The sequence below is a fragment of the Solanum dulcamara genome, chromosome 7 (assembly GCF_947179165.1).
Source record: "Solanum dulcamara chromosome 7, daSolDulc1.2, whole genome shotgun sequence".
In the NCBI taxonomy this organism is placed as follows: Eukaryota; Viridiplantae; Streptophyta; class Magnoliopsida; order Solanales; family Solanaceae; genus Solanum; species Solanum dulcamara.
The window spans coordinates 19,832,669-19,859,976 of NC_077243.1; the positions used below are offsets into that span (position 1 = coordinate 19,832,669).

The window sequence follows — 27,308 nt, forward strand, 5'->3', positions numbered from 1 at the left end:
TTTTCATTAAGAAATTCACACTTTCGATGTCGAAGTGTGTGGACCAGTGGACAGTTGCCTTCTTTACAGAGTCCACATGCCTTTTTTATATTTTTATTAATGTTTTTTATTTGACGTTTGATATTTTAAATTAGAGTTAAATTAATTTGAATAAATGAGAAATTTTTTTTAAAATTTAAATTCAAAATTTCTAATCGACAGTCTCATTTATTAGGCTACATCTTCCTTCCTTTTTATTCTAACACCAGCTTTTATAGTCTTTTGCAAACAAAGAGCAGTAAATATATGGAAGTACACATTGCAGATTTTAGCACAGCTCTAGTAAAAAAAATGAAGCTTTTATCCCCAAAAAAACAAACAAAAGGGCAAAAAGGCTATGTAAGAAGGATTTGTGTCGTTAGTGGAGAAAGGAAAGAGATGTAAAAGAAGTCATGGGTAGGGCTGGTTTTCACTGTTATGGCTTCTTGTGAAACATACCATCAATTGAACCATTATACACCAGTAGCGTTTCTCAAAAAAGAAAAGTGGACCCCTTATTGTCTTCCTTCTTTGGATATAATATTCATCAGTTCCTTTCATTTATCCTTTTTTTCACTATTCTACAGTCCACAGTTAAAAAGATCACCTGCTTAGACTCGGAGTGAACAACCCCATCTCGTCTTCTTCCCTGAAAAGTGTAAGTTTTTTTTGCTGCCTCTGTTTTTTCACCTTTACTGCCATTTTCATGAATAATTGAGTCAAAAATTCAAGAACGCATCTTTTCTTGGATTTGTATTTCAAGATTCTAAATGTAAAGTGACAACCTTTGAATCTTGCCAGTTTTTCATATACGTATGTTTCCAATTTTACTCATGATTCATCTGTCATAATTGAGTTAAAACAAGATTTCCCCGGGTCGAACCCCTGTGACCCGGTCATTTTACTGCGGAAGGGGAATCAATGTAAGGTGTAATAATGCAACTAAATCATGATTTCATGCCTTTTTTTGTCATCTTAAGTTTTCCAGATTTGCGAATTTTGGGGTAAGGTTAGGTAGTTTTTACTTTTAAGCATGATTTCTGTTTCAGTATGTTACTTGGCGAGGGTTTATCGCAAACAACCTCTAAACCTTCACAAGGTTGTGGTAAGACTGCTACACATTACCCTCCGCGTACCCCACTTGTGGGATTACCTCTTGGTATGTTGTTGTTGTTGTTGTCGATTTCTCTTTCAGTATGAAAATAGCGTGGGAGGGTAACTCGGTACCTCCTTGTTGTATCTGAAAGGTGTCTTCTTTTCTTTTCTACCTTTTGGGCCTCAGTAGGAGCCTTAATGAAGGCATCTAAGAGTTCTGTGAATGACCCTATTGAGTTTTCAGGCAAGAGCGAGTACCAGGGTAATGCTCCCTTCATGAGCGTTCTCCAAACTTTTTAACTAGTACCAATTCTATCTCTGGCTTGGTCAGGTCATTCTTTTTAGTTCCAGTTGTATAGGCGGTGACATGATCCTTGACATCTGTGATTCCATTGTATTTCGCGAGATCTGGCATTCTGAACTTATTGAGTATAGATAGTGGGCAGCACTTAGTTTCCATGGTTGTTGAGAGTATCTTTCCACATCTGTACCCTTGAGTATGGGTGAATCCCCCGAGTTCTGATCAATACACTCGTTGTGCTCCTTAATCTGTCTCAAAAGGGTCTGCTGCAGAGCTAAGGGTCGGTTTGGCCATTTGAAATTTGAAAAAAAAAATAGTTTTTGTTTTCAAAGTAAAAATGGTATTTGGAAATTAGCCAAGTTGTGTTTTGGATTTTTGTGAGTGATTTGGAGTGAAAAAAGTGAAAACAACTTTTGGTGTTATTCAAGGTCCGGAATTCAACTCCGGAAAAAAAGAGTAAATATTCATGGCCAAACAGCTTTTGCAGTGTGGGGGCACCACTCCTCGACCTATTCTACCAGTTATCGAGCCTCCGGTTCCTAAGACGCAGGAAGTCCCTCAGTAATTGAGCTTCCTGGTATGGATTTGGAGTGCCCCTGGCTGGTTCCACTCTTGGTGGCGCAGGCGATCACGTGTTGACCAGCAACTAGCTGATCTGCCTGTTCCAATCTTCTTGTTGGGTTGTGAAGTTATTCTGTTGTGTGACCAATCGTTGCACCTTTTCTTCCCAACCGGGTTGTGAGTTTTCTTTCCTTTTGTTTGGAAGTCTATGAGGTGGCATCTCCCTCGACTAAGTCATGCTCTGCTGAGTTCCCAGGAGATTGGCCTGGAGTCGATTGTGGCAATTGTAATCTGCTTTGCCCTGCCATTATACTCCACAAAAACAACAAATACAATATCAACAAAGGAGTGCAAGTTCAGTGAGACACCTCAGGAGGTTGGCGTTGTAGTTATGCTTGGTGCTCAAGCCATCCAAAAGAGAAGTAGTTGCAAGTATCTTGGGTCTATCATGCAAGGCAGCGGGGAGATTGACGATGATGTCACACATCGTATTGGGGTAGGGTGGATGAAATGGAGGCTCGCTTCCGAAGTGCTATGTGACAAGAATGTGCCACCAAAACTTAAGGGCAAGTTCTACAAAGTGGTGGTTAGACCGGCTATGCTGTATGGGGCGGAGTGTTGGCCAGTTAAGACTTCTCACATTCAAAAGATGAAAGTTGCTGAGATGAGAATGCTGAGATGGATGTGTGGGCACACCAGGAGCGACAGGATTAGAAATGAGGCTATTCGGGACAAGGTAGGAGTGGCCTCGGTGGCAGACAAGATGCGGAAAATGCGACTGAGATGGTATGGACATGTGAAGAGGAGAGACACAAATGCCCCAGTGCGGAGGTGTGAGAGGCTGGCCATAGATGGTTACAGAAGAGGTAGGGATAGGCCGAAGAAGTATTGGGGAGAGGTGATTAGACAGGACATGGCGCAGTTACAGCTTACGGAGGACATGACATTAGATAGGAGGGTGTGAAGGACCCACATTAGGGTAGAAGGCTAGTTCATAGTCTCGTTATTCTTCTCTATTCATAGGCGTAGTAGTGCATTACGATCTCTTGCGCTTTGACTTCTGATTTCTGTTATTTCTGTTATTATTTATTACTTTCTATGTTTTGATTACTCTATTTTACCTGTGACGCTTTCATTATTTATTTAATCGTTATTTGTTATTGGTATTTATTTATTTGTATTTATTTGTTATCTATTCGTTATTTGTTTGTTGTTTTTCTCATAAAACTTTTAATTTCCTATTCTTATCTAACATTTTTTTTTGTATGCATTTATGCTTTTACTGAGCCGAAGGTCTCCAGGAAACAACCGTCCTACCTTGGTAGGAGTAAGGTCTGCGTACATTCTACCCTCCCCAGACCCCATGTTGTGGGATTTCACTGGGTTGTTGTTGTTGTTGAGCAATATTGTTTTGGAACAGCCACACAATTACTAGGGCCCTACTGTGAGCGCCAAACTGTTTGACCTATATCAACCAATTAAATTTATAATATTGAGGTCACAAGCAATGCGGTTAATCCAAATCCAATTGATCATTTGATAATGAATTTAGTAAAAATAACATGATGACAGTAGCAAAGTGAATAGTTAAACTGAAGCAATAAAGAAAGAGATAGAGAGAGTGATTCTTATTGAATATTCCGGGCCGACTGATGGCAAACAACAATGAACAACAACAGGTACAAAATAATGTTGCTAAAGCGTAGGTATAATAATGTGCCTAATCAGATGCCTTACAATGGTGGACAGATGGGGATATCTATAGGATAATATAATTGTAACTGACTCCATGAATCTTGCACGTTACGGTGATAAGATCGTGACTATTAGACATGATATAATGAAATTTCGGATATCTCGAAGTTTGGCCGTCGTTGGGAAGCTAATGATGGGGGTACTTTGGACCTTCTGGAAGTATCCTTCCAGAAAACTGTTGTCCGGTATGGGCAAACCGGATCAGGGGACAAGTTCTCAGGTGGCTAAGGATTCTTCGGTTTTTGACCAGGCTGTCATCGACTGACTTGGGGAAGACTGTGAGTTCCTTCTGCACTTGCCACGTGTCCGGTCAAATAGTCTTCGCCCTGATATATTTCTTACCAATACAAAAAGGCCTTTTCTATTACTGTGTAGGTAAGTGTTTGGCATTTTTCCTGTATATTTGCAATGACATTTTAACTTGCCGATACCTGAATTGGTACCTTTTCTTGTCTTGGTGCTTGTGGTGTTTTTATTATGAGTTTTCATAATTTCTAAGGTGTAATCAGTCGCTATTGGCATTTGGCATTTTGTGGAATTGCAGAATTTGTTTAATTAATTTGCAGAGTGTTGTTGGTCCTATGCAGTGTCTGATAGCTTTTCAACCCTTCTCAAGTAGTCTTATTTTCATAATTTTTGAATCTGTGGCATTATGTACTATAGTTTGAAGAGGGGAGAGATGGTCAAAACTAAAAGACAATCTTTTTTGTCGAATTCACTTTGTTTGCAGTCATGAATGGTTCATTATAATCCCTCTACAGATATGTATATTTCTTTGTCTTTGTCATTTATCCTCAAATGTACACCATTCTATATAAGAGGTTAGATACATGTATATGAGGTGAATAGTTACCATTATATAAAAAAAACAAAACATGTATATGAGGTGAATCTGAAAAAATGACACCTATTTCTGGAAACAGGTGTTACTGGATATTCAGTGTGAAAATTTGATCTTCTTTATAAGCTTCTTTCAAGGCCTTTTATCATCTTCACCTGATATATCTTTGTCCTGGTCAACTCTAAATTCTACAGACAGTGAAAGGATCCTGCAGTCTGAAGAAGAATAGTGTGAAGTCATACCTGAAACATTTACAATGAGTAACAGCTTGTTACATAGCCATTATTCGAGTGGTGGGATCCCTTCAGAGATTGCTGAGAATTTTAAAGATTTTTTTCCTGATGATGGGGATTTGAGTTATGAAGAAGTTCTTTTGCAACAGGTATTACAGGATGAAATGAATGTTTTTGCACAAGGTTCAACAGGGGGCGGCCCTTTTGTTGACCATCTTTCTATTCCTAATTTAATAGTTAACAGTATTTTCTGTTGACAGTTGGATTGTTATCTTGCAGGAAACTGTTTACTTATCATTTCAAGCAAATGGGAAAAACAAGAATATGAGCTCTGAATACGGTCAAACCAGTAGCGAGCATCAGTTATCAGCACAAAAGGGTGATTCTTCTGGAAGGCCTGAATCACAGTTGGCTCTGGATGAAGCTTTAGCTAGATCATTGCAGTTGGGAGATGATTTTGAGGATTTCTGTAGAGATGAGCTTAATTCTACTGTGGCTGGTAATTTCATAAGAATTCATTTATTTAGTAAAATTTCTTGGTCATACAGCTATTGTCTCTTCTTTGTCTTAGGGTACAATTCGCTTGGGATTATCTTCTTTTTTTTATTTTTAACCACAGATGTTCTTCTCTGTGGTTAAAGAAGATGTTAGTCATCTTATTCTAACTGGATTGTAAGTATAACCATGAACAATGATATATAGCTGCCAAGATGTTAAAACTTTGCCGAAATGAAGTCTTTCTTACACTGATGACTGAACTGTAGAATGGACGAAAGGCTAGTGGTTGTAATCTAACAAATTAAATACCAAGGACAAGGAACTCGCTGAATGAACATAAATATTGAGATAGTGAAGAACATGAAATGTGCTAGTAATTGCTGAAAGAATGGCTTTTCCCCAACATACCAGTGTTATGAACTGTTTATACCAAAAAATGCATCCCCAACATACCAGTGTTATGAACTGTTTATACCAAAAAATGCAGTTGATTACCTTTGTGATGCAAAGTGTGCATGTGAATAAAGTATTTGTCATTTCCTTGAGTCAAGTATTTATTATTCTGTTTTTATAAAAAAGTTGCAATTATTTTAAAATACACGTGTCATTTTCTGATATGTCCATAGCACGTCATCTGTGATTGTAACTCACGTATGAAGTCTGGTGGACATGGATGTCCACAAGGCACAGAGGCACACTTATGATCACGTGAGTTGTCTTACTGGTCACTACCTTAGTTTAGATGTCTAACTGGCAGTTGTTGCCAACTTTGAGTGTATGTCTATGTATTTTGCCAATGCTAGCTCAGAAAATCATGTTGTGGTGATTACTTGAGCATTTCATTGGTCAATAATGGAGTGGAGCATGAGGATTTGATGTTTGGTGATTGTTAAAAGTTTCAAAAAGTAGAAATAGTCTTTACGTTTATAGGAGCAAGTGTTATGGAGTAGGAGTGTGGAAACTATTTTATATTATTGTTCTTCAGTCTTCTAAATCCATTTCAAAAAGTGACTCATACTTTGAGCGTTTGATAGGTGTGTGCATGTTCAGTATACTCTAGCCATAAGCTAAGATTGTACATCTTTACGGGTGAATAGAAGAGAATGAAGTAATAAATAAAACAGTCTTTTCTTTGCGGGTGTTTGAAAATATAGTTTGTCCACATTACTCATAACCAAGTGACCTCCACATTATCTGCAGGCATCAGGGAATCCCCTCCTAGAGAATCACCTCCAGTCAGGGTATTAAACAACTTTTTAGTTCTCTAATGCGTTTTTATGCTTAATAAGGTTGTATCATGTATGCAAGAGTTCATGCAAGCTTCTATTTTATTAAGTGCAGGCTGAGAATCTGAACACGAGGAGACAAGATGATATTGATCCAGATAGTATGACCTATGAGGTTAGACTGGAATCACTTTTTCTTTTTTTTGATCAAGTTTGAAATAGTTAATATTGAGTGCAAGAATTTTGGCATCAGGTTATTTACACAGATGACTCTTTGCTGTTCTATCTTTTGCCATCATGTGAATTCTCTTTTATTCCCTTTCAATTGTCTTCTTTTATTTTGGCAGGAATTGCAGTCTTTAGGAGAAGCTGTTGGCGAGCAGAGCAGAGGGCTTTCACAAGATCTCATACGTCGTTTACCAACTTTCAAATACAAGACCGGATTCTTCTCAAAGAAAAAGAAAATGGGAGAGTAGGAATAAATTCCCTTGTGATATATTTTTTTCTGTCCTGCCCAACTCTTTTGTGTTAGCATTTAGAAAAAGTTCACTGGTCCTTACACAAAAAATTACTGATAAATGTGCTAGTTCAATAATTAACCCATTCTGTTGATGACCTGTGTCTCATTCGTACCAGCATAAAGCATTTTCTGACTCTTAGTTCCAGTGTCTAGATGAGAATGGCCCATCATAAAATTGCTATTCATAATGAGAGCTTCCTCTTCTAAAGAGTAAGCGCTGTGTCTTAATTAGAGACCCCCAGCATATCTGAAGAACATCACCCCCTCAGGAAAAGAGAGAAAAAAGAGAATGTAAAGTATATCTTTTTGGCATTTTTCTGTGGTTAACTGTTGTCACTGCCCTCACTAACATTATCGTCTTTTTCATTTTCTGGTCTCTATTTCTTATTAATTAAAAAATAAGTCTGTCAGACATAAGTTTCCCTTCAGTCCTGTTTCCACCATATTCCCATTCATACATTGCTGACAGCTGAAACAGCTGTCAGTTAGTGTTTTCAAGTAGCCCATTTGACAACATTTTGAGTAGGTTTTCTGGAAAGATGTTTGTAGAGGTTGATCCAGTAAATAACTCCATTTTGATTAGAGTGTACAAACAAACACCTTCAACAAGTTGAGAAAAAAATATGATCGTCTAACTTGGTCCTTGCAATTTCATTGTATGCAGGTGTGTTATTTGTTATGCTGCATACAGAAGTGGAGATATGTTGACCACTTTACCTTGTGCACACATGTTTCATTCAGAATGTATTAACCGCTGGCTAAAAGAAAGAAAGGTGAGAAACCATATTCTAGTACTTAAAGATCATGTCCCCTTCAATGTTTTCCTGTTTAAGATTTTTTTTTACCAATACTCAAGTAAGAACATACTATAAAAACATCAAAGAGAAGCAAAGTTTTGGTATTGCTTCTCACCATTCTTGTGAAAATGAGACATTGGATCCTACCATCCTAGTCTTATTGACTTGTGCCAGCTTTGTTTAGATGCAGTAGCTGTAAGGAGATCTTCCTCGTCTCTAAGACAGTGATCAAATTCTCATTTAGTAGTTCTTAATCTCACATTTAGGCTTTCCTTCTAAAGCACACTTGCAGAGCTTCTCAAACGAATCATCTTTTAATTGGTTAAATGCAAAAGTTCCAGAATAACCTCTGTGTATAGGAAAAGGATGAAGGATGACTAGTTAGGGATTGGTTTGAAACGGATAAATGTGCAAAAGTCAGCTCTTGGACAATTAACATATCTTGGTGCTAAACAATACCACTTTGGAGGTTTCTACTTGTTGTTCTTTTGAACTCCTTACTCCACTTTTACAACCTCTCTTGCCCAAAAAGGTTGTGGTAAGGTATGCGTACATCGTACCCTCCTCAAACCCCACTTGTGGGGCTACAAGCCCCACTGGGTATTATGTTGCTGTTCAATACTCCACTTTTACAGGAGAAACACTACCTTTTTTTTTTTTGCTGCAGCAAAACTGACCACCATCTGTATTTTTTGTTCTTTTTTGTGTATGTGTTGTCACAGAACTGCCCCCTCTGTTATGAAGAGGTGAAAGATGAATGATGAATGACTTTGCAGATCCAAAGCCTTGTTGTTCAACTGGATCTGCCTTCAAATTCACTTTTCGTTCACGTAATAGAGGGAATCAGCCCCCTTTAAAGACTTACTTATATTTGGTTTGTAAATAGCCTTCTAGATTGATTCCCTATATTTAACTATCTGGACATATGAATGAGACCATTCAGCAAACAAAACTGTCTAGTCCTGCTTCTGGTATCAGCATATCTCGTTAAACATTGACTTCCTTATGTCTAATATATAAACAACATGAATGTGACCAATTTGCAGGCACAACATTTTTGGTTGAGATGACATTATAACATCCTTCTCATTTTTTGTTTCGGGGAAAGGATTAAGTATGCCTTTAAACTATGTAAAATTAAGCGGACATGTCTGTCACTAATACTTTAGTGCAAATATCCTATACTTGTCTAAATTTGCCCTTATTTTTAATGACACTGACCAATTGGCCTAATTAAATGATTAATAAGCTAAAAAGGGCCGAATATGTCGTTAAAGTATGCAAAATTGAGTAGATATGTCCTTTAACAATGTACTTATATTTGTAAATGTCCAGACTGGAACCAGCACTTTAATTGTTTATATATGAAGTTCTTCGCTTTTATTTCAAAAAAGGGAAATGAATAAGGAGCGTTTCAAGATGAAATCACTTGAAAAATTTTAGTAGCATAGTTAGTTGACTATCTAAATTTTGACCTTGTTGTTGAGCGTTCAATTCTCCATTTTGTAGTCCCCTTCCCCTGCCCCTCGAACCCACATTGATAACAGGAAGAAATTATGTGAAACGATCAGCCTAAAAAGATGAGATAAACTACTTGCTGTATTAGATTAGCAACCTAAATACAGCTTACAGAAAAAACCTTTGGAGTCCATTTGAATCATCATTAATTTCACTTTAACATGCTTAACACTCCCTCGGTCTCAATTTACGTGTTACTCCCTTTTTTTCATTTTGTTAGCCTTATTTTCATTTTTAATTTGTTTTAAATAAAATGTATTTTTTCTTGTTTGACAATTTTTTAATTCTAACTTTCTACATGACATATTTAAGATCATAAAATAAAAAGACATTTTGATACAGTCTACATATCTTTAGTTTAAGATCACAAGATTCCAAAATGATTTTTTATTTTTTAAAAACTCTGTATCAAATTAAAATCATAAAAAAAAAATTAATAAAAACAGGGGGAGTATAACTTAAGTGTCCACTTTCTTTTTTTAATTGGTCTTAAAAGGACATCATATTTCTTTCATTTTCTTTTACTTGTTCAGTACACTGTAAATAAAATTTTCTCTTGTCAAGATTAGCAAATTAAGACACAATTAGTTCTTTCCTCTTCAATTTTACCCTTCTCATTAATTAGCCATTTCCCAAATAAATTAGAGCAATTGTAATCAAATTTAGATTTTCAAAAGTATCATTAATAATGTGTTGGATATATATTATTTGTATGTTAGTTGTATATGTTATTGCTGATTGTGGAATATATGTATGTGGAGAATGTATGTATGGTGTATATGGAGTATTGGTATAACTGCTATGTATTTTGAGTGTATGTTACCGTATTTCATATGAAATACTGAAATATAATGACATACCAAATAATTGTATGTTGTATATCATGTGTATGCCATGTTACGTTTATCAATATTATTTATTCCTTTTAATTATATTTTCAACACGTTTTTTTACGTATGGGCTTAATTCTTTTTAAATGGGTCAAATATGTGATTTTTTTTTTAATAATGGGCGACGGTGAAATTCGATTCTAAACTCAGGGCATGAGTTGATACCGTGTTGAAGTCAAAGCGAGCCAAAATTTTATTAAGGTGTTCAAGATTCGAAGAAATAATTTTTTTTTTTTTTTTGATGTGTGGGTTCTGCCACGAGTGATCCTAAGATCTACCTAATAAAACATTTATTTCTATCAAATACAAACAATTGAGAAATTTTATTTTTTCCAATTGCGTTGCTTTTATCAATGAAAATATAGAGACTATCGTATAAAGTGAAATATTAGTTTGAACGATTAAGCAGATCGAATTTGTACTGAATACATATCACATAATATTTTTTTTGGTGGAACAAACTATATTATTAAAATTACCAAGAACTTCTGCCAGATCTACAAGTGTTGCAACTAAAACATTAAATAAAAAAAAAATGAAGCTGAAACCCCATTAGGAAGTTAAGTGTGAGCACGAATACTCCTTTGTCATCCATTCAGTAACTCCATCTAGTATTTCATTTATCATATCCTAGTTTTTGTGAGACATTGTTGGAAGAAATATCTGAAAGGCATTCTCCTTTTCTCGTACCCCGCCCAGACACATCACATATATCTTCAATATCCTGTTGGTTTATGTTGGCACTGAAAATATTTGATTTCGAAGCATTGTTTGTCAGCCCAGATGCTAAAGAAAACGATCTTAGCCTTCTGAAGCATGAGCATAACAGGTTCAATGTCACCTTTATTGAACACTAACATATCACCATGATTTAAGGCCTAAGCTCTTACACTTAGTGTGATATGCGAATTCTTTTTGTAAGGCCACTCACTTCATAATCCTTGTAAAATATTTACTCCATACATACTACAAACAATAAGGGGGAGACAAGATCACCCTGTCTCAACCCTCTTTTCTCAATAATGCTCTCAACCATTAATAGCAATTGAGTATGTTGGTGTAGACAATCACTCCATAGTCCATTTGATGAAGTTACATCGAAAATTATTAGGCCATAGAGCATTTCCTTTACGAAGTCGATCCCATTCCACAGTGTCATAGGCCTTCCTGAGGTCAATTTTGATTAGCTAGTTTCTGGTGGTATTTTTCCAGCTGTACAGTCTCACTAGATCTTCTTCGGACCCTGCGCATAGCGAGAGCTTTAGTGCACCGGAGTGCCTTTTTTTACAGTCTCACTAGCTCTTGACAAATCAGAATGTTTTGTGTTATAAGGCACTCTGATGCTTTCTTTAATCTGTTACATAACATTTTTGATATCACCTTATAAATTGTATTGCACCATGATATTGGTCAATAGTCACTCACTGTGTGTGTGTCAACATGTCAAAACGAAGCAAAATTATGTTATGGGTGAAGTTTTTTTTTTGTTTTTTTATTTCCTATCCGATGTTTGGAGCCCGTGGAGCTCCGACTATATTCAAATCGTGCACTGCAGGGTCTATGGGGGTGACGCTCCCAATAAAATTTTCTCCATACCAGATTTTGAACCCGATACTTCTAATTAAGTGTGAAACCACAACCCATGTTGGTGCTATAGGTGAAGTTGATCGTCCTTTACCCGCGCTATAGGATTTGCTTGTGTCATTGGAGTTCAACATTAGATATTTATATTTGTGCTATATAATAATAAATTTTGATATATATATATATATATATATATAATGTATCTTTTTCGATAAAGGATGTTTGACTGATCATTCTTGAGTCATTTTAGTTTCTCAATAATTGAAGTGTGTGATCATTTCATCTAAAAACATACATGCACGATCAACAAGGCAATTGTTGGTGGCGGAGCAACGACTATTAAGATTTGTGTGAAAGAGAAAACAAAATCTCTAATTTTATAAGATTTTGTTGAAGTTTATAAATATTTTATAAAGAAAACTATTGCTATATGTGTTGAAAATGAAATAGCATAATTAGTATTAGTTATGATAACTAGGATCGTATGTTAGCATATCTAGAACATTATCCCTAATTTCAATTATGAGTTGTAGTAAATATTATTTATATTCATATGATAGGAAATGTTGTCTCAATTTGATACGTTCATTTTTTTTTTCAAAGGGCGGAGAAAAAAGGAGAATTAAGAAAGAAGATCGTGAACGAAGTGGTTATTCACGTGTTTTAATATTAATAATTTCCATTTCTAGGTTGTAATTCTTATAGTATAATATTTACAACATGGGACAATTAGTTGTCTCTATTTACTAATATAATATATCCAAAGTCTTTTCAAATGATGAAGCACATAGGGAAAGTTAAATGACGTGAATCACGAGTTTTGAATATTACGGTGTGTTTGGTAAGGGACAAATTTAAAATTTTCATTAAGAAATTTCAAAATATGAAGAAATAAACACATAAAAAGTCAAAGGAGACTCAATATTTACTATATATGCATAAAACATAATTTTCATCATATATAAACAATGTAACTTTTCGTCAAAAGTGGTTCGAATGAACCCCTGGACCCTTACTAGCTCCGCCCATGAATGGTAGGAAAGATAAAATTTTCCATGGAAAATAAGTGAATTTCTTACTTATTTTCTAGTGTTTTTCTAGTAATTGGTAAGTAAACAAGAAAATATTATTCTAAAATATTTACTTTGTGAGCGGGATGGGATAGGGAGAGATGGTGGGAGTGGGGTGGGATGGTCAAGATTGGGCTGGGTGGGGTGAGATGGGGGATTGGGGATGTTAGGTGGGTAAAAAGGAGACAATGACCTTATGAAACTTATTTTTTTTACTTTCATTATAGAAGTCATTTTTCTGAAAAAGATATTTTCCAAAATAATTTAACCACAAATATAAGAAAATCAAAAAATATTTTTTTGAGAAATATTTTCATCCGTATCAAACACACTCTATTCCTGTTACAAAGTTGTAATTATAGTTTGTAAGTCGTAACATGGCCAGCTTGTCTCAATTAAACTTAAATATAAAGAAAAATAGTACAAATAGATTGCTAAGAGTAGCTTCAAAGGTTCCAAAATAGGATAGGACCCTAAACGTGAGGAGAAGTTGAATGTCATCCTTCATCACAACCAAAAATAGATGATAAAAGAAGTAGACTATCTTTCTTGACAGATAATGAAGATCGAGTGGATTTGGTTTGATAATTAATAAGATTATATTCCACTCAATATATTAGCCTATCACAATTAATTTCATTTTCAAGCATCGTTTCAGTTCAATGGAATCAGAGTTAGGTTTTTTCATATAGTACTCAACTAATAATTGCTCCCTTGATCTAGTCCATATTAAGTAAATTGTTGAAGTTTTTTTCATCGTTCAAAATAAATAAATTGTTCAAAAGTTCAAAGAGAATTATTGAGACTTTTTTTTCATATTTAACCTCATTTAATGAGGTTTTTTAATTACTAAAATAGTTTGGGGATAACTCTTTTATGTCGTTAAATATATTTTTTCTTAAGGAGTATATCATACCCCGACAACTCATTTAATATGGACTAGAGGAAGTATTATCTGAGAAAATAACCTTCTTTGTTGAAATCAAGAAGAAATGTGTCTTTATGAAATAATAACTATTAATTTAGAGATCATCTTAGAAATCAACCCAATGAAATCGCATTCTTTATAATATTTTTAATTAGTCGATTAAATAAAAATTTATGTCAACTAAATATCGTTAGGTAAAGTGAAATGAAAAGAGCAATTTCTTTCAAAATCCAAAATTTTTGGACGGTAATCAATATAGCAGTGTGAACCCACTTTAGACATGACATGCTGCAAAAAGCTCTCATGAACGTGGGCTCAAAGATAATTACTTGAATTGACCTAAGTTGTTTAATAATCATATATATCATTGAATATCTCCACAAAGCAATTAGCCATTATATTATGAAAGTGGGTCATTTCTCTCTCCTAGAATACATGGTACGAATTACGTAGATTTGTTAGTTTATATTACATGTTTAATCTATGCAATTACATAACAAATGAAACTCAAGAACATTAAAAATCCTATGGAATCTGTCAAAACTAATGTGGAAAGCCAGATTATGTTCATAACGTGATCGTACCTATTGAGCTAATATTTTGCGCGTGGTGGTGAGACAATGATCATTTTGATCCTTTATATCTACCACATAATTGAATAGTCCTTAATATATAAAATAAAATAAAAAGTAATTATTTTAATCCTTCATATATCATATAATCAAATAGTCTTTAATGTATGAAATTTTTTTATTGTTATTTTAGTCCTAAACCTTAAAAATAGCAATATAGGTCGAAAAATCCCTTAAATTTAACCACCCATTTACGGAAGGAAAGCAAAAACTACCGTCTTATACCCATTAGACTATATACAAAAATAAAATAAACTATTACCCAACGAAAGTTGGATTCTTCAGTAGATGTGATTTTTGTATTATTAATCTCAAAGTTCAGTGATTTTTGTGTTAGAAAATATAGTTAAATGATTATGATGCAAAATGTAATATTATGTGATCATCTATGAAATTTATTCATGTTTAAAAGTTAATTTTTTTAATCAATTTTTACAATGTTATTATCTTCCTCCTTCGTATAATTATTATTTTTAATAAATATATAGGTTAGGAGTCTCGTCTAAACTTTTTCGTCAGTTAGATGGACCTTCTTTAAAAAATGTATAACACTTTTAAATGAATTGTCGTAAGAATTTAAAATAAATCGCGATTAAAGAGCTAACAAATCATGTCATTAAGGGTAAGATATGAAAAAAAATCAATTTTAAAAATATTAATATGTCATTATTTTTTTAACAAATCAATCAAAAGAAAAAGTAAACATTCCTTTTGTTTTGACCAACTAAAAAAAGTGTGCGTCATTAAATAAAATGTTAAGAGCCCATTTGGACTTACCTGATAAAGTTTAAGTGTTAAAATTAATTTTATAAATAAACAGTTATGTATTTAAATAAAAGTATTGAAACTAATAGTAAATAGTTTATGTGCTTGATAAAAAGATATGAATAATTTATTTTTCTCTTAAAATTGACTAAAATATTCTTTAATTGCGATTTATTTAATATGGGGAGAAGAGGAAGTTCAAGATTGTATTTTGAGAAGGGTATTTTGGGGATTAAAAAATTAAGAATGAAATAGTAAATAATTTAGTCAAACTAAAGTTATTTATCCGTCCAATAATTGAGTATGTTTGGCTTAACTTATTTTAAGCAACTTATAAGTTGTTTTCAACTTATAAGCAGCTTTAGATAAACTAAGACAAACAGACTCAATTATTTTTTGCCTTATTTTAAGCACAAAATGAATTTAAGTTGGTCAGCAAAACACTCAAAAAAGCTGAAAACAACTTATAAGCAACTTATAATCCAATTCAAACGGCTTTAAGTTATGTCTTTTGGTTGATTTCGATTTATAAGCACTTTATTATTTATTAAATATATTTTTATTTTTTTATTTGTCATGTTGCGATTTTCAAAAAATCAAATCGACTATCTTTCAAAGTTAAATTAGATTACATTAATTTGATATTTCAAAAAAAATTGATATTAAAAATATACACAAAAAGTATAATAAATTACAACTTTTTTATTAATATAATAAAAATATATTTTAAACTATTAATTAAATTTTATATCATTTGACTTACGGAAAGGAAACTCTGTTAAAAAGCAACAAGAGAGTAAATAAATAAGTTTAAACTTAAGAAATAAGTATCAAAAACATATCTAAACTATTTCATTATTTTGAGTTTCATACCTAAACTATTGAAAGTGTAAGTTTCATACATAAACTATCACTTATTAGTTTGAGAAATACACATCAGTGGTGTGTGTAATACACTCTATCTAATCTCCCTATTTTTTTTTAAAAAAAGTCACATTGCATTCCACATCGATAAAATATTTCATCTAAACAAAAAATAAATAAACTATTAATATTAGTTAAAAGTTAAAGACTAAAGTATTTTTATCCCAAAAAAAGGAAATTATATTTTTTAAAAGAAATTACTTTTTTAAAAAAAAAAGAAATTATTTTAAAAATTAAAAAAAATTCAAAATATTTTGCTCACGCACTTCCCCCCTTCCCTCCCCCACCCCCCACCCCCACCCCCCCACACACAATCCCCGTCTTTTAATATTTTTTAAATTTCTTTTATAAAATATTTTTAAAAAATTCATACTTCATCCCCTCCCCCCACTCTTTCCTAAAAAATGTAATTATTTTTATTTTTTTTTAAAAAAATAAAATTATATCCACCCCATCTAACCTTCCGTTCTGAATTTATATTTATTTATTTATTATTTTTTTATTTTTATGTTAGATGTGTATATATATTTTTAGAAAAATATTTTTTTTCTATTTGTGTACCGAATATAACAAAAATAAAAATTTTAATTAAGAAAAGTCTAGTGGCAATTAAAAAATATTTTTCTAAAATCATACGTTATAATCTAACATAAAAAAATAAAATAATTTGAAAGCGGTGAGTCAGGTGGCGGCATAGAATTTTTTTTTTAAAAAATAAAAATATCTAAATTATTATTTGAAGGGGGCGGAGATGAAGTAAGATTTTTTTAAAAAAATCCTTTATAAAAGAAATTTAATAAAAAAATAAAACTAAAAAATTGGGGGGAGGGGGGAGGGGGGTATGGTGAGAGAAAGTGGTGGAGTGAGTTAAAAAAATATTTTATATTTTATTTTATAATTTTTTTTGGCAGAAGATAATAATACTTTAATCTTTTATTTTAACTAATTCTAATAATTCATTTAATTTTTGTTAAGGTAAAAATATTTTATTCATATAGAGTGTGATATGACAATTTTTTTAAATGAAAGCGAGAATGTAGTACACACACTATGATGAGAGTGAAATAAAAGAGGAAGGTGTATTTTTCAAACTAATAAGTAATACTTTAGATATGAAACTCACACTCCTAATAATTTAGATATGAAACTCAAAAAAAATAATAATATATTTTTGATATTTATCTCTAAACTTAATCAAACATCGGATGAGTTATATTGGTTATTACTTAACCATGGTTGAGAAGAAGGTAGAATTGGATGCACTACAAAAGGACAGAATGCCCTTCGACAGATGTTCCCACGGTGACCTACATACTTATTACTGTGACACATGCTCATCACACTAAAACTATTTTTGTAGCATCTCTTTACTACTACCATATAAAGTTGAAAAGTCTTCAATTCCAAAACCATATTTTCTTTTAACTCTTTTTCCTCTCCTTTGGAGAAAGTCGTCCCTTCCTCTTTACTCAACATTCATTCCACAATTATCATTTTTCTACTTATATTATTGTATGATCACATTTATTCTAGCTAGGAGTTTTTATTTGCTATATTATTGCATATATGGGGGCTGGTATTTCTGGCTTGGTGGATCAGGAGAAATTAACAGGTAGTAATAATATTGGTCGACCTTCAGAGGCTGGCCTTGGAGACTTGCCGGAAAGCTGCATAGCTTTGGTCCTTAAGCATCTGGACCCAACTGAGATCTGTAAAATTGGTCGTGTCAGTAGGACATTTCATCAAGCTTCATTGACTGACCTTGTCTGGGAACCAAAGTTGCCTCAAAATTATCAAATTCTTCTCAAAAATTATCATTTCAATGAAAATTCATGTTCAAACGCTAGCGAAGAATACTCAGGTAGCTTAACCAAGAAAGAGATATTTGCCAGATTGTGTCGTCCGAATCACTTTGGGAGTGGCAATTATAAGGTGTGAGATTATACTGAATATAACATTTATGTGTTACTATAATTTTCTTTTTAGAATCCTTTAGTATTTGGTCCAAGGAAAATCATGAGTATTTATTTAACTAGTCAAAAAGTTTAATCTCATATATAATCATACCATAAAACATTTATTCCAATATTTCGTTCGTGTAAAAAAAATAAAAATTCACAGATAATTTTCCAAGAGGGAAACTTTTTCTTATTCTGTTTTCAGAAAAAGAACATAGACGGATCGGCGTTGCGTATATTTTTCCTCTTTTTTAATTTTATTTATTTATATTTTTTAATTTAAATATATTTGTTTCAACAAGAAATTAACTCAATGGGTGTGCCTCAAGACTTGCACTAGTTGTTTTCTTCCAATTTTTTATTTTTTTTTTGCTATTTCTCTTGTTTGAAATTTCTCATCTAATAATTATAAATTTCATCCAGTAGCTAGGGATGGAGATATTAATGTTTTGGTGTTATTTTTTTATGGCAGACATTTTGGATGGAAAAAAATAGAGGGATGTGTGTTTGTATATCGTGGAAGGAAATGAAGATAACAGGCATAGAAGACCGCAGATATTGGAGCCATATCTCATCTGATGAATCAAGGTTTGTCCATAAATTAATCTTATACTTCCCCATTTTAACTTTTTTTTTTTACTAGTTTATTAAGTCTATCTAAAATGGGATCGAAAGAGTAGTACTTTCACGTAATAACCATGCATTACATTTTTTTTTACACAGGAAATAAAGAAATTAGAAATAGCTTTGATTAATGGCACATGAATGCTGAACAAAGTAAGATGTTTATTGTGCCAAAGAAAATACTGTGGCGTGTTGGGTGTATCAAGAAAGAGATTGCTTTGATCAATAAGCTAATTAAAAGTTTTTATTGTTTAATTAGAATATGAATAGGAGTTGGAGTCATTTAAAAGAAAAGAAATAAACGTAATCAATAAGAAATTGTGATATTGGGAAAATTCATTCATCTTTAATCACAAATCTCAAGATTCTCGTAAATAATTTAATTGGTTGCCGATACCAAAAAAAAAAGTAGAGGAGAAAATGATGCATCTATAGCTGTCAAAAACATGAAGTCCTTAATTCCACAGAAACATTATATTCCAAAGCTACCATTCTAGCTAGAGTGTCTTTTAAACTTTTCATATTTAATGTATCTTGTTTTTAACTATAGTACTCTACTGGTTTCTTTGATATTGAAGAAAACGTGGGAAGATGAAATTTGACATTTGAACCAACTAAATGAAGTGTAAAGGGAGAATTGCTTTGACCTAAAAGATCGGGAAAATTGGAAGGAAAAAAAAGAAGAACTGTTTCCTGGCCCCGTGAGTTACTATAGTTAATTTTTTATATAAATGATTTAAGTAGGTGGTTAACTAGTAGATTCGAATCATTAATAATGTCTGAAAAATAAGGTACCTTACATCAAACAACAGATTAAAATGCATATGCATGCATGATTGCTAGAGTGATTTATTTTTTTATGTGAATATATATGTACTATACATAAGGTGCATCCTTTCTATATTAGATCTAGAAAGCAAGCATATCTACCTGGCAAATCTTATTTAATGATGCTTTTATGAAGTCAACTAATCATATGCTTGAGAAAAAAAAAATTATTCCATTTCCGATATCCTTTTGATAAGCACTTTCCAGATTATAGTCTCATCCAATATAAAAAACGTGGTAAATATATAATTCTTGATAAATTACGTTTTCCAGCCACCAGCCATAGACAATGTTGGACCTACTTTATGTATGTATTATGAATGCTCCAGCTAGCACCTTACTTTTGTAGCCACATATTATGACTTAATGTTTGTGATTTGTTTCATATTTATTTTTCGTTAACCTACCGGTTCATAAATGTCTTTAATGTTATCATTTGTTTCAAATATACTTTTGAACCATTGAAAATGTCCAAATATGTCCCGCACACTAACAGTGAAAGTCACATAATGGTATATTGGGACCTTTTTAACTGTTCAGGAATATATTTGAGACAAAAGATAACGTTAGCAACACTTGAACATTCTTGATTTAAAAATCTTCGTCCGCCACTAAACATGAGTTACTATTAATGTGTCAAAAATATCTTCACAGGTTCAACACATTTGCATTTCTCAAACAAATATGGTGGGTAGAAGTGGAAGGGAACTTAGAATTCGAATTCCCAGAGGGAAACTACAGCGTATTCTTTCGGCTTCAGCTGGGAAAAACGTCAAGAAGACTAGGGCGACGAGTCTGCACCGTTGATCAAGTCCATGGCTGGAATATCAAACCCGTCCAATTTCAACTATCAACGTCAAACGGCCAGCAGGCAACTGCGCAATATTACTTGAATGAGCCAGGAAAGTGGATAAATTATCATGTTGGAGACTTTGTTGTGGACAAGGACACTAGCATGCCAACAAAGTTAAAGTTCTCAATGACTCAAATAGATTGCACTCATACTAAAGGTGGTCTTTGCCTAGACTCTGTGCTCATCATCCCTGCTGAGATTGGGCCAAAGAAAAGTAGGTTAACTTCTTAAATTGTAGGAATAGAATTGATGCAAGTATGTGAGTCGTACCGTGGAGTGTTACTTAGTAATTAATGAAATCATGTGCATGTGAAAATTATGGAAGATGAGGATTTATGTTTTAGTAGGGGTGAAAGTTATTGGGTAATTTCTTTCCATCCGTTAAAACTTTAGTTGACATAGCTATTAAGTAATAGTCTAATGTGGGTACGTGGTACCAAGCAGTGGTGGAACCAGAATTTTCATTAAGGGGGTTCAAAGTCTAAAGATTAGAGAGACAAACTTGCCTAAGAGGGTTCGACATCTATTATATATACATAAAAAAAAATTAATTATGTATAAATAATATAATTTTTCGTCGAAGGGGGTTCGGATAAATTTCTGAACTCAAGGTGGCTCCGCCCATGATAGCAAAGCAAAGACAGATTCAGAATTTAAATTTAATGGGTTTAATTTTTTAAAATTTTAAACATTAAATTTAATTCTTTGTAATATTTAAATTTTGTGTTCAAATTTAATAGTTTTAGTAAATCTTTAGTCACATATCTTGTACGCTCCATGTCAAAAATTATAGATTCAAATGAACTATAGTCGAAAGGCTACACCCTCCCCTAATGCAATTACTTGTGCATATTGATCGCAATATAAAACCAAAAAGTGACTCTGTGGCTTGCTTACTATCCCAACAGACAGCTACCACCTGTTCCAAATGGGGATAATTAGTTGTCTTACTATATACCTTACAATGACTTTGTAATCCATTAATTAGATTATGTCATACTCTTGTTGGACGTGATATATGATTTCTTGTATACTACAATCTACAAACAGTTGTTAGTTGTTACAATTGCTTATTTGCAAGTCAAATTCGATGAGCCAATATAAGGCCAATAACGCTTTCTGACTCATTGCGTGTCTCTTATGATCATGATTTTGGATTCTAAAAATATAAATAGAAAAAACAAAAAAAGTGGAACAAAAATACAAAACCAACATGATTTGTGAAATACTACTAGTTAAAATATAGAGATCTACCAACTTCGATACAATTGAAGTGGTAATTTGGCCAAATACATTAAATTTTGTTCATCCCTATTGAAATGATAGTAGATAATAAGTAGACCTTATAAACAAACTTCAATACTATAGTTGATAATAGAGATGTCAAATGAGTGGGTTAGATCAAATTTGAGTATAAATTATTTAATTATACAAATATTTTGTTAGATTTTACAGATCAAAATTCACAAATAATGAATCGCCCATGTGTATCAATTTGATTCGATTCGAATCCAACCCATTTTGTCTTTTCCTCCGAAAAGAAAATAAGAAATAAAAGTTATCTTAATTCGGGGGAACAGTTACATGGTAATTGGTGATCACAGCATACCCTTTATAATTTGGGGATTTTTCCTCTATAAAGAGGAACGAAAATCAGAAATAAGAAAGAAAAAAAATTAAAGAACAAAAGAATTTTCTTTCTTCACATGAAATCAACACCAAAGAGCATTTAGTTCGTGATAAACATTGTGCTCCGTTTTCAAGAAAGACGAAGTCAATTTGGGGCAATTTCAAATTGATAGCAAATTTAATATCTTCCATTACAAGTTTAAGGTACATATATCATTAATTTTTCTTCGATAATGTTACACATTCATACCTTATATATTGTTGGTGTATATACCATAAATTAAAATACATTATAGTTGAAAAATAAAATGAAAAAATAAATAAATATTCAGGTTGAGGCGCGGATATCTCACTTTCTTTAAGGAGGGATACAATAATCTAACAACATTGTGTAACTGAAACAACTCCAAATTAATTAAAAAGTCTAAAACTCCACCAAAAGAACACCTTTGTTCAATATAAAATTACTCTCTTTTGTATAATAAATTAGTTGAAAACTTGAAATATTTGTCTATCTCAACTGTCTTTCATTACACTAACCTCAAAATATACACACAGAATAATACTTCTATCCACTTTTTCTTATACACACAACAACACAAAAGAAGAAATCTTTTATATAGGTATAAGATTTCTTCCATAAATAAATATGGAGAATGTGAATAGTGATTTAAGAATTACTGAGGCAATTAGTGATAAATCAAGAAAAAAATGGTTACAAAAGTTACACAAAAACTAATAACCACAATCTTATCAATTTATACCCATTAACATTTAACATTTTTAATCTAATTAAAATACATAAACATTAACATATACTAATGAGATCTATACTTTCAAATATCTACTATTTTGAAGCAGCATCCATGTTGAAAGGCTTGAGTGTGCACGTGTAGGACCCAATGTGACAATGAATACGATAGAACCCACCTTTGTACTTTTCCTAATGTGTGTATCTTGTCGTCCCCCTCTCTCCATCTCTCGCTATCTCAGCACTTTGCTACAGAAGAAATTCAAATGTAGCAGGTAACTACTACTTATCCTTCTCTTCAAAAGTAACATAGAGCCCGTTTGAATGGGCTTAAAAAAAATAATTTTTATATATGAAGTATTTTTAAAATTTCGAAGTGCTGAAAGTTATTTTTATAAATAAGCAGTTGAGTGTTTGGATAAAAGTGTTTATATTGAAAATAAATGTTTGAATTTTAGGATTAAAAGAATAAAAAAGGTAGTTTGGGAATTTAGTTAAAATATAAGGGATATAAAAGTAATTTTCATGATCAAACAAAATGGCTTTAAGCACTTAGAAAAAAAAGTTAGAATTCCTAACTTTTCATTTTTGACTGACTTTAAAAACTTTATGTCTTAAAGTTAGCATTATGCAAACACGTTCAAAAGCTAAAAAGAAACTTATAAATTGATTTGACCAACTTAAAGCCTATCCAAACGGACTCATAAATAATCTTATAATTGTTGTTCCCTCTGTCCAATAACCACATTTGATTCTTGAATTTTTATCAAACTCCTAATTGCATTTTTCTCTCACCTGGGGTTTGGTTCTTTAATTCCAATTCTTGCAAAAGGTGAATTCCTTTTTTATTTTCCAATTTTCCCTTGTCTGGTTTTAACATCTCTTCCTTTCTTTATCAATAGGTTTCACCAGATTCCATTTAAGCTATCTAACTTAATTTTTGGTCTGTATCATCTTTTCTTTGCTGCCACAAGTATTTGTTTGAACACAATTAAAGGGCACTCCGGTGCATAAAGCTCCCGCTATAGACAACAACTTTAACAACTTTATCAGTTGTACCGACAAAATGAAATTCATTTTTATCTACCACCTTAGGTACCAGTTGTCCCAACAAAATGAAATTTATTTGTATCTACCACCTTAGGGGTAAAATAATTAAATAGACGAGTTTTGACAAAAGGAGGGATGAAATTTCTGTCTTTTCCTATTTGGATTGGAATTCTGAATTCAACCTTTAAGATGTTTTGGAGTGCATCTCTATCAGATAGTACTATGTTTTGACTGACTTATGTTCTACACTTAAATTTGCTTTTTTTTGTTTGTTTTCATTCAAAATTATTTGGTTTTTAAGTTTGTTTTGTTGGGTTTTGATAGGTGACTGAACGCCTTGATCGTTGAAAGTGATAAAGATTGAAGCTTTACTAAGGTTTCATTTTATTTTAGGGGAAAAGTAAAAAGTCTATAACAAAAGAAATGAAGGGTTGTGGGGATTTTGTGCAATGCCTTTTACCTGATATGTCTATAAAAATCCTAACGTGTTTGGAGGACCCGTCTGATCTTATCCGGGTTTCTGCTGTTTCTAGTTCTTGGCGTCAATTCGGTAAGCTATTCTATTTATGCTCTTCATTTTGACTACTTTGCTGTTTCATAACCTCATTTCTGCTACCTGTAGTTTTATTAGTCTCAGCTTGGATCAGATCGAATAAATTTGAAGGATTGGTGATTCTGCGATGCTCTTTAATTGTACTTGTTGGCCAGCTGGAGCCTCCTATATTTGTCAATTACTTCTTATTACATACATGACCATGAGATGGTTTTTTGAAAATGGCTATGATAATATAAAATGTAGTTTCTTAAAAAAATGTAGTTTCTTATTCTTGGATTTGTCACTATCTATTGTTTCTTATACTTCCACTATCATATTAGTTTGTTGTAGTACTATTTTGTTACTATATGTTATTTCTTGTGCTTTCATTATTCTTTTTATGGACTGTTTTTTTCTTGAGCCGAGGGTCTTATCAAAAACTTCTCTACCTCTTGGATAGGGTAAGGTCTGTGTGACACTCTACCCTCCCCATAACCTTATTTGTATGGCTACACTAAGTATGTTGTTGTTGTTGTTGTTCTATAATGTAGAATGCAATATCATTCCCTTCCCCTTCACATTCCATTACTTCCATTCTATATAGATAGCCTGACGGAGGTGTCCTTATTTCTATTGATGAGGACTTAATTTTTTGTGGTATTTATGTAGTAGCACTGTCAATTTGTATAGATTATAGTGCCGTGTGCTGTTAAAAGATTTGGATCAGAATATGATGCAAGAGTTTCTTTGCTGGAATGAGAAAATCGAGGTTTCCCGTATCGTTATCTCCTTTTTCTCTCTTTCCCCATGTCATCTCACTTTAGAGTACACAATCTTGAAATCACTATGATATATGAACAGTCTCTAACCCTTTTTAAAATCCTTCTTAAGTGCAATTTTTCGTCTGTCTGGTTCTTTTGGATTTTGTCAGAACTTAAGAGTTCCTCATGTTTACTCAGACCAAGACATCCTTGTATATTGCTTTTGTTTTGACCTCATAAATCATTCATTTAGGACTAGTATGCAACTCTTTTTCTTGTTGACTGCCTTTCATATCAGACAATCAATTCTTGTGCAGTGATTGGAAATGGCTTGTGTAAGCATCTTTGTTTAAAGAGGTTTCCTGAAATATCAAGTGTTGGAAATATGATTGAAGTTGAAAATACGATTGTACCATTGGTATCTCAGCCTGAAAAGTCTATGGAGTGGTTATGTCTGGAGAGAAATCATAGCGTTTATGCATTTTTGACACGCGGCCTTTCCAACTGTATGACGGAAGACTGCTTAATAGATGCAATTCATGCATCAAGCACTGACAACTATCCTGAAGAAAGCATTCTGAATACGTTAAAATCAGGTGATCATGTTGAGCGCAGGGCTTCATACTGGTCAAGTGGAGGACAAGGTGATCCTACAGTTCCCGAGACACTAACATATAAATTAATCTCAAAGCTGTGCCTGATTTCAGAAATTCATGTACAACCATTTCAAGGTTGCACCTCAAACTCTTTATCTTCTACGATGTTTTGGATTTGTTCCTTCTGCTTATTTGTTTATTGCCTCATTAACCAGAAACATTACAATTTTGTAACAGCGTATTTCCAGTTTGGCTTTCCCATTTATTCAGCAAAAGCTCTGAGATTCCGAGTGGGACATCCTAATGTTAAAATAGATGTAGAAAGTGACAACGGACATGAATCTGCAGCTGCTCAAGGCCGATCTTATTGTGACAAGATCATATGGACATATACTTCACCAGAATTTCCCTTGGCTCAGGTAAGAAACAGTAATGATATTTCAGTTTCCTTTATTCTGATTAATTCTTACCCCTGGAATGGTCAAAGAATACTCTAGGCTGACATCTTTTTTCGAGATAATAACTAGTTCCTAAGTCATAGTACCGCACAATTTTCCCTAACTAAGACGATTTGTGGTCTTACTTGTGTTGGAGCATGTATTTGTCGGAAGTGTATCAACCATTTTAAAAAACTAGTCGGTGTTCATAAATGAACTATGTTCTTGTTTTGCTGACTTGACTTCAACTGCAGCTAAGTTTAGGTAAGAATTCTACTTTTTATGTGTCTCGACTTTGTAACAGCCAAGTTTGGCTTCTTATGGGTACAGGAGAACATCTTGCAGAAGTTTAAGCTGCCAGAACCTGTTCTTTGCATTGGAGGAATCCTACAAGTCGAGCTCTTAGGCAGAGTTCAAAGACAACAATTGGATGGTCTATATTATATATGGTCAGTTCCCCTTCTTATGATTTGTCGGCCTCAAAATTCTAGTTGGCTTCTATTTCCTGCTATTAGTTACTGCAGTCATAGTCTACCATATGGTGGTTGTATATCTGAAATCACAAATTGGTTTTAAAGGTCAGGAGTATAAGCTCAGGACTTGAGGGGTTTCTAAGATAGCTTTATTGATTTTCCTTTTTATAGTGTGTCGCACGTTCAAGTTGTTGGAAGACCACTCTTGCCAGCATTTGATGTTGAGATACTCGATGAATCCGGGAAGTGCAGTCTGAAGTATTGCCCAAAAGAAAGGTTGTTGTGCGAGTCAAGTAACAAATCTACTGAAGGAGAGTCAAGCAGTCCTCCTCGGTTTCATAGGTTCAGGGCAAGCTTAAGGGGATGGGAGCAAATGATCCTGAATACACTACTTGGAGCCGGAGCTGACGTGGTTGATGATGATTCAGATGAGTACAACGTCTAGCTTTCGTCCCTTTCAAGGCCCTAATCGTTGTTTCTGTGACCGATCCCTACTTTTAGGCAAGTTAAATAAAATGTCATTAGACTTGCTTCTGGGCATTACCGCTGTAATTTCATCTACAAATGGATACAATGTATGGAAGGCACATATCCTCATAAACATGTTCAATATATTTTACCACTTTTTTTTTTCTATTGCAATTCCAAATGCCAAAA

General features: G+C 33.1%; 3 protein-coding genes across 6 annotated transcripts; all 3 read left to right on the forward strand.

Annotated features, from left to right (window-relative positions):
* Window positions 1–301: 301 nt before the first annotated feature.
* LOC129895387 (E3 ubiquitin-protein ligase BIG BROTHER-like) lies at window positions 302–8,923 on the forward strand. 2 transcript variants are annotated; one of them, XM_055971099.1, is made up of 8 exons: window positions 302–676; window positions 4,766–4,953; window positions 5,084–5,303; window positions 6,503–6,543; window positions 6,644–6,703; window positions 6,876–7,000; window positions 7,713–7,821; window positions 8,568–8,923. In XM_055971099.1, the coding sequence occupies exons 2-8, from the start codon at window positions 4,828–4,830 to the stop codon at window positions 8,604–8,606; spliced, it is 720 nt and encodes a 239-aa protein (XP_055827074.1). In that variant the 5' UTR covers window positions 302–676; window positions 4,766–4,827; the 3' UTR covers window positions 8,607–8,923. The 2 variants fall into 2 exon arrangements, with proteins under 2 accessions (XP_055827074.1, XP_055827075.1); XM_055971100.1 differs by lacking the exon at window positions 302–676 and adding an exon at window positions 830–941.
* Window positions 8,924–17,559: 8,636 nt separating this feature from the next.
* Window positions 17,560–21,382, forward strand: LOC129896714 (F-box protein PP2-A13). Its single transcript, XM_055972667.1, has 3 exons — window positions 17,560–18,088; window positions 18,587–18,702; window positions 20,221–21,382. Exons 1-3 carry the CDS (start codon window positions 17,723–17,725, stop codon window positions 20,648–20,650), a joined length of 912 nt encoding a protein of 303 aa, XP_055828642.1. The 5' UTR covers window positions 17,560–17,722; the 3' UTR covers window positions 20,651–21,382.
* A 2,173-nt stretch (window positions 21,383–23,555) lies between these two features.
* Window positions 23,556–27,308, forward strand: LOC129896184 (F-box protein At4g00755-like). 3 transcript variants are annotated; one of them, XM_055972025.1, is made up of 6 exons: window positions 23,556–23,631; window positions 24,174–24,399; window positions 25,463–25,876; window positions 25,979–26,160; window positions 26,509–26,627; window positions 26,823–27,308. In XM_055972025.1, the coding sequence occupies exons 2-6, from the start codon at window positions 24,273–24,275 to the stop codon at window positions 27,094–27,096; spliced, it is 1,116 nt and encodes a 371-aa protein (XP_055828000.1). In that variant the 5' UTR covers window positions 23,556–23,631; window positions 24,174–24,272; the 3' UTR covers window positions 27,097–27,308. The 3 variants fall into 3 exon arrangements, with proteins under 3 accessions (XP_055828000.1, XP_055828001.1, XP_055827999.1); XM_055972026.1 differs by lacking the exon at window positions 23,556–23,631 and adding an exon at window positions 23,829–23,894; XM_055972024.1 differs by lacking the exon at window positions 23,556–23,631 and adding an exon at window positions 23,910–24,066.